The 8,046-nt window shown below is 36.6% G+C and overlaps 1 protein-coding gene across 3 annotated transcripts; it reads left to right on the top strand.

Moving 5' to 3' along the window:
• The first annotated feature begins 2,263 nt into the window (after positions 1–2,263).
• On the top strand, positions 2,264–7,541 carry LOC131064845 (disease resistance protein RUN1). 3 transcript variants are annotated; one of them, XR_009359271.1, is made up of 4 exons: positions 2,264–4,042; positions 4,173–4,466; positions 4,690–5,565; positions 6,891–7,541. XR_009359271.1 is itself a non-coding variant. In XM_059213671.1 (4 exons), the coding sequence occupies exons 1-4, from the start codon at positions 2,423–2,425 to the stop codon at positions 5,404–5,406; spliced, it is 2,505 nt and encodes an 834-aa protein (XP_059069654.1). In that variant the 5' UTR covers positions 2,266–2,422; the 3' UTR covers positions 5,407–7,541. The 3 variants fall into 3 exon arrangements, 2 of the variants coding, with proteins under 2 accessions (XP_059069653.1, XP_059069654.1); XM_059213671.1 differs by having other exon boundaries at positions 2,266–2,633; positions 2,760–4,042; positions 4,690–7,541; XM_059213670.1 differs by having other exon boundaries at positions 4,690–7,541.
• The last annotated feature ends 505 nt before the right edge of the window (positions 7,542–8,046 follow it).

Genomic DNA, 8,046 nt, shown 5'->3' with positions numbered 1-8,046 from the left:
TGTATATCCTATTAATTATAGCATGACTCACTTTGTTAGTTGCCTCATAGCATGCTCTAAGATTATTTGGACTAACCTAATATTTTACAAACTGAAAGCAAATTTAACATTATTATTTTTAATATTAATAATACTCAATAACTATTATAAGAATGTGTGAGCCATAAGTACCTATAATAATCATTTTTTTGAAAAATACAAATAATGTCATTTTCTAGGCAAGTGGAGGAGAAAAACCTAATCCACTTTTTTTTAATAATATTTAAGATGTTATAGGCATTAGTGGCTATAATGAATTAATAAGGACCTATAATAATCATTTTTTTGCAAAATACAAATAATGATATTTTCTAGGCAAGTGGAGGAGAAAAACCTAATCCACTTTTTTTTAATAATATTTAAGATGTTATAGGCATTAGTGGCTATAATGAATTAATATAGATGTCATTGTTAAGAGAAATTTTAAAATATTGAAAGAAATCTTGAAAAGTTATTTGAATGATATGAAATAAGCATTAAATAAGAGTGATAATGGTTGATATATCAAGATGACTTTGTATTGTCAAAAATTATATATCTTATTAATTATAGATTCATTTTGTTAATTGCTTCATAACATAGTTATAGATCATTTAGACTAACCTAATATTTTGAAGAAGTGGCTAATCTCTACACAAAAACATCGTCCATACCAAAATTAAATGCTGCAAAATGTGATGGATTTTTATATGAAAAACTATCGTATTATGTAGATTTAAATTTAAAATTATTGTATTATGTAGATTTAAATTTTTATAGGTGCACCATTTTATGTGGAAATTACCTAGCCAATTGCACATTTTAAAAGCCGAAAGGAAACCATTTTTTTTTTCTTTTATTTTTTATGGAGGTCCAGAGCTGCAAGCAGCAGCAAGGGCATGCAAGCAACACGACCCAGCAAGGGCATGAACTCCACGAGCTGCCACCACAACGAGGGCCTTCACAAAGTAATTTTTGCAAACTGATACGGGGGGCATGAGCCAATAGGCTAAACCTCTTCAACGAAGAGTAAATGGGCCCATGGCTCCAAATGAGTCCACCAAGAATCAAGTTTTGCTGAGTGCAAGACTCTGACATCACAAGGGATGAAGCCAGGATCGGACAAAGCAAACCATTTTTTAAATCATATTCTTTGAAAAATAAAATAAAATTATAATAAATAAAATTGTTAAAATCTTCATTATTTAACATTATTATTTTTTAATATTAATAATTCTCCATAATTGTTATAAGAATATGCGGGCCATAAGTACCTATAATAATCATTCTTTTGAAAAATACAAATAATGTTAATTTCTAGGTAAATGCGTCACATGGACCAAGAAAGTAATTTTGAGTGGAGTACACGTTGTCCGCTTATCAACTTCAACCACCTGTCGTCCTCCAACTATTCCATATACCAAATTTGAAAGGGCTCTTACATCCGAAATGTTTGCTTGAATCGCCCGGACCTGGCCATTCTATACAACATAGCTTTCAACCCTTCTCGATTCCGCCGGTTTTAAAAGGTTTGGAGTCCACAAAGTGTTAAACTCCATTTCCCAGAAAATTAACGGAGTTCGCCGTGAGAGTGCATTTAGTTTTAATTAAAGCAATTTCGGTTCAAAAATGTCATTTTAAAAAAAAATTTCGAAGTCTGCTTTATTATTATTTATAAAAGTAAAAAACCACGAAATTTAACTTTTCCCACTTCATTGACATGATTTCCTTCGTTCCTATTTATAAAAAGACAATAATGTCAATTTCAAGTTAGATGCGCCACAAAGAATAAAGACAAAACGACAAAGTAATTGAGTGGTGGACACGCCATGTTTTCGGCTGCGGCTCACCCTTTATCCTATCAATTCACACCTGCCATTAGTCCTACACTGCGTTACGTTTACGATAAGAAGGAATATAATAATAGAGAAAAATTATTATATTCTCCTTCCAACTAGGTTCCATTAGGAAAATTACAATAATAGATTATATTAAAATCACCACTATTTAATATTATTAATTTAAAAGAATATGCCGCCCATAATAAACAATTTCTTTTGAAATACAGAATACTGTCACTTTTTAGGTTCGTGCGCAGAAAAGACTAAAAACAAAGTAACTCTGATTCGTCGACAGGACTTTCTAGCTAAGCGATCAACTTTGTCCTCTCAAATCACATCTACTGTGTGTGGTACATTTTGTTGCGTTTACAATAAGCCAGAGAAAACGAAGATAATAATGGAGCAAAATTATTTTGTCTCCTTCCAGGTGGATTCCATTGGGAAATTCTACATAACGTTTCGATGAAACTGGATCAAACTTTTATGAATCCTATAAACGAAGGCCAAGTATTTGGTCTGAGCAACTATCGGGCGTTATTTTTGAAGAAAGTTGCAGGTTCAATATGTTTACCCCTGCCGCTACTTCACCTGTCGACTCCTCCTATGGATTCAATAATCTCAAAATGTATGACGTTTATTTGAGCTTTTGTGATCCTCATCTCGGCCAAGGTTTTTCTAACCGACTGTATTCTGGTCTTGTCGCGGAAGGCATTGTCACCTGGATAGAAGGAAAATTCATAGATGATATCCCTCCTTTTCAACGCATCCGAGAAAGTAGGATTTGCATTCCCATTTTCTCCCAAATGTTTATCCAGTCACAGTCGTTTTTGAATGAAGTGTGTTTTATGAGTAAGTCGAATGTCAAAATTATTCCTCTGTTTTATGATATTGTGCCTTCAGACGTTCGCCGCCAGCTAAGGCTTGCATCTGCTCAACATTCCGGGCAACATCTAACCAGCGAGATAGTCGGAGCAATGCAGAAGGTTTCCTATATCTGTGGCTGGTCTTCAGATCAATATAAAGTATTCACTGGTATTGGTTCACTGTTCAGCAGGGAGGATGATTTGATTAAAGATGTTGTAAGGGATGTAGTGAAAATCTTAGAGACATATAAGGTTCATTTGGACACTCCGAAATGCTTTGGTTTAGACTGGCGTGTTGAGCATGTTAAGGGACTATTAAATTTAGCGGATCGTGAGAAGAAGATTGTGAAAGTGGGTATACATGGGATGCCCGGTATTGGTAAAACCACCATGGCCAAGGTTGTTTGCAAAGAAGTCTTCTACAGTCAGTTTGAAATGCATTGTTTTGTACTGGGTGTCGGAGAAAGATGTCAACTGGAAGATGGACTCGTAAAGCTGCAAACCCATATGCTCAAAGATGTTTCCCGATTCATGGCCAAAGAGGATTCGCTCCCATTCAGAGACGAAGTAGAACAAATTGATCGAGGAAAATACCTGCTACAAGAGTGTCTTAGGGGTAAGAGAGTTCTCCTACTCCTTGATGACATTCAAAGTGCCGAGCAGCTGGAAGCTCTTGGGGGAAATTATAGGGATTTTGGGGCAGGCAGTCGTTTGCTCATTTCATCTCAGAATCAACAAATTCTAAAATTGGCAAATGTTGATGAAATGTACGAGGTAAGGAGGCTTTCTCAAGAACATGCCATGGAGTTGTTTAAATTCCACGCGTTCCCTAGTTCACACTGTCCAGATCCAGAGCTACAAACTCTAAGCACCAATATTGTTGATTCTTGTGAGGGCCATCCTCTTGCACTCCAACTTCTTGGCAAAAGCCTGGTTGGTGAAGACGATAGAGAGGTATGGAAAGACATGGCAGACAAGTTAAGTGATGAGCCTTATATGCAAAAGAAACTTAGAGCCACCTACGATACCCTTGACCCCAATGAAAAGGAGATGTTTCTAGATATTGCTTGCCTTTTTACAGGGCAGGACAAGGACATTGCTATGATCTTTTGGGCCGAAATGAAATGGAATTGTCATGCGTCTCTCGCACATATTTTTCAAAAGTCCTTGGCGAACGTGGGCCCTGGTAATGAATTATGGATGCATCGGTGCCTCCGAGATTTGGGAACAACTTTAGCAAATGAAATTTCTCCAGAGCCCCATAAACGCACAAGACTATTCCATGAGGACGATGTGCACCATTTGTTACGTCGAACCTGGGTATGGATTCTCCACTTCCTATTTTTTTTCTACTGTTTCATTTGGCTATTTATGTTTGTCTCGCATGGTAGCTAGATTCCAGTTGCAATGGAAGTATGAAATATTTGTATATTTTTTATATGGAATCAAGGAAAAGGCCAAGACAGTTCGCTATCTTCGCTACGAGCCCAAGGAAAGGAAGACAGTGAAGCCAGGCATGTTCATGCAGCTGTACAACTTGAGGTTGCTTTGGCTTGTAGATGTTGATATAAAGGGACACTTTCCTGAGGCACTCTACTTTGACGAATTGAGATGGCTAAGATTGACGAGATGTTCATTAACACGGTTACCTCCAGGAATGAACCTGAACAACCTTGTTATTCTGGAGGTGACTGATAGCCAAATAACTCATCTATGGGACGAAAAGACAGAAGAATATTCAAACGTAAGACCTACAAAAGTTGCATTCTTTTTTCTTCTGAAGTTGCTATACTACGTAAATCAGAAACGTTGATGGTTCATCGAAACATTAATGCAAAAGCCTTTTACCCAGTTAAATATAGAAAAAATGAAACTCTAATAAATTCGATCCATACAAATATTCTCTCTTTAATGAAGTGTGAAGAATTTAAGGGTTTGGATTTATGTATGTCATGATGTTTGAACAGATATGCCCCGAGAAACTTAAAGTGCTTATTTTGAGAGGATGCGCGTCCCTGGAAAAACTTCCTTCAACAATAATCTATAACCAGTTGCAGATCCTGGACTTGCACAATTGCCAAAAACTGAGAAACCTGCCCAATAATTTGGGGAATAATCTGGGAAACTTCCACAGCTTAGTTTCTCTCAACATGAAAGGCTGTGGCGTTTCTTATTTGCCCGAGGATTTCGGCATGCTTTCAAGTCTGGAAGAATTGGATATCTCTTGGTGTAAGAATCTATGCAACCTTCCGGCCAGTTTCGGCAATTTGAGTCGGTTGGAAAGACTAGAAATTCACCACAATTCAAATCTTCGAGAGCTACCGGTCACCATGGGTGGCCTAAAAAGTTTGGCTTATCTGGATGCTGGGTACTGCCAATTGTGTGAAAATGGACTCCCAGCCGGACTATTCGAATTGTGTTCATTAAGAATCATCCATCTAGAATATAACAGGTTTCGTAGCCTTCCCGGCAGCTTACAAAAGTTGAGTGGACTTTGGGAACTCCATGTGGACGGGTGCAGCGAGCTTTCCGAATTGAGAGCGGTCCCACTATCACTAGAGATGCTGTTTGCCCGTGACTGTATGCAATTGCAGAGCATACGCTGTTTGTCCGGACTGAAAAGTCTGTGTAGATTAGACGTAAGCAGGTCATGCCATCTGACGGGTCTGCCGGGATTGGAATGATTGCAAGGATTAACAACATTGAAATTGGTGGGATGTACAAAACTTTCCAGCTCAATACTCGGAAGTTGCTTGGCTGGTCTCAAGTCGCTGGAGAGCATTTTCATTGCGGGGCCCGGTGTCAGCTCAAAGCAATTACTTTCTTTCTACGATACCATCAAGGTAGGTCCAACGAAACTTCTCTCCCAACTTCCCATTCACGTTTGTCGTACTTTCTGTCAGCAAAATAATATGCGTATTTTTTACGGCACCGTCTCAAATTGAAATTATAAAAGTGTGTGTCAATTTAGATTTTATTGGTGAATATTTTATTTTTTATGCAAGAATATTATAAAAGTATATCACGTGATTTGTACGTGTCATATGCAAGAATATTATAAAAGTATATCACGTTCAAATAAATGGCGAGCACAACAATATGTAAACCAGCTGTGATTTCTACAATATCTGCACTGCGAGACAGTTATATGTAAACCATCTGTCACTGTAAGTAAAAAATATATCTTGACAGCAAAGGTGACCATCAAATTGAAAGCTCTGCTCCCACTTGATTAAGTACCTTGACCTAACCTTCAACATGTAGCTGGCAGGCCGTCTCTTTCGACTTGGCTTTATGCACTCCCATGTTATTAAAAAGTAAAACTTAACAATCTGCAAGAAAATTTAATTTATTATTAGAACAGTTCAACTAAATGGCGAGTACGTCTGTACAACATCTACACTGCGAGTCAGTGTGTAAACCAGCCGTCACTCGAGAAAAAAATGTCGTGACTGCATAGATGACCGTTTATTTGAAACACATTTTTCCATGTTATTAAAAAGTAAAACCTAACGATCTGCAAGAAAATTTGAACGTGACAATCTGCAAGAAAATTTAATTTATTATTAGAACAGTTCAAATAAATGGCGAATACGTCTGTACAACATCTACACTGCGAGACAGTGTGTAAACCAGCTGTCACTCGAGAAAAAAATGTCGTGACTGCATAGATGACCGTTTATTTGAAACACATTTTTCCATGTTATTAAAAAGTAAAACCTAACGATCTGCAAGAAAATTTGAACGTGACAATCTGCAAGAAAATTTAATTTATTATTAGAACAGTTCAAATAAATGGCGAATACGTCTGTACAACATCTACACTGCGAGACAGTGTGTAAACCAGCTGTCACTCGAGAAAAAAATGTCGTGACTGCATAGATGACCGTTTATTTGAAACACATTTTTCCATGTTATTAAAAAGTAAAACCTAACGATCTGCAAGAAAATTTGAACGTGACAATCTGCAAGAAAATTTAATTTATTATTAGAACAGTTCAAATAAATGGCGAATACGTCTGTACAACATCTACACTGCGAGACAGTGTGTAAACCAGCTGTCACTCGAGAAAAAAATGTCGTGACTGCATAGATGACCGTTTATTTGAAACACATTTTTCCATGTTATTAAAAAATAAAACCTAACAATCAAACATGTATTTGGCAGGCCATCTCTTTCGAGAGTCAATGTCTAATGTCCACTCCAGCTATCACTTTGACTTGGCTTCATGCCGAGCCGAATGGAGAAAACCGGGATGAAAATAATTGTTTTGAGTACTGTTCAGTTGATAGTGAGATTAGCTACTGTGCAGGATATATTGTTTGTTGTCTTTCGCTTGGCCACAATTTTGATTGCGATGGCAGGAACAGGCTGCGCTACAGCATTGAAAGGAATCATAATTTACGGGCATGTGAAATGATCCACCCGGACGTAGATTGTGGAAGAGAAGATGTGTTGGAAGTACGTGTGGTGAGAACGGAAGGTGATTTTGACTTCAATTGGCTGCGGATGGGAGACAAAATGAGAGTGAGTGCGCGCTCTGATCATCAGGATTGGAAGGCCTGCTTCAAATTCTTGATGTACGATCTCTGAATGGAATTTATCCTTGTGTAGAAGAAAAACCTCCTCGTACCATAACATTTGGCGTGTAAAACTATATAAAGACATTAAGCTTTCTTCAAGCACACATTTTGTGTGTAATTAATTGTACAAAGGTAAATCCTAAAGGATGTGTATTTAACGTAGCCAAATTTTGAAAGTAACTCAATCCAAATGTAAATGTTATATTTCTGGCTAGTAAATGGTGTTTCAATCTTATATTTATATAGTAAATTTATATTTGAGTATAGATTCATGATATTTTTTTAAAAGATATCGATTAGTTAAATAAGCATGTTGATAAATTTTCGTTGCAAGATCATGTTTAGTTTTAAAAATATTAAAATTTATATTTTTCAAAATTTCGCTTGGTAGTAGAATTTTTTTTAGACCCAAAGTGGTTGTGATCAAAATATAGTAGACCTAGATTTGAAGATGCTACTGTTTTTTGTTTTTGAAAGTTTCATTTAAAAGTCATTTGTAGGCTTTAGAGGCATCTCTTTGGCTAAAAAATAGTCATAATTGACATAGCAAGTTATACCTCATTAGAGAACTTCATTAAATTTTTTGTGTTTCAAATAGTTCATCAATCAAAGTCTCATAAGCTGGGTCTCTTGAAAAGGGAAATATAAAAACATATTGGACACATAAATGAGTTGTAAAAGGGAGTTACACGTGTTGTGTCTTTTGACACATCATAGGGTATTTTGAATATTAGATAATT

Source organism: Cryptomeria japonica, chromosome 2 (genome assembly GCF_030272615.1).
Source record: "Cryptomeria japonica chromosome 2, Sugi_1.0, whole genome shotgun sequence".
NCBI lineage: Eukaryota > Viridiplantae > Streptophyta > Pinopsida > Cupressales > Cupressaceae > Cryptomeria > Cryptomeria japonica.
Note: the sequence above shows the minus strand (reverse complement) of the source record. Positions and strands in the feature narration are given on the sequence as shown.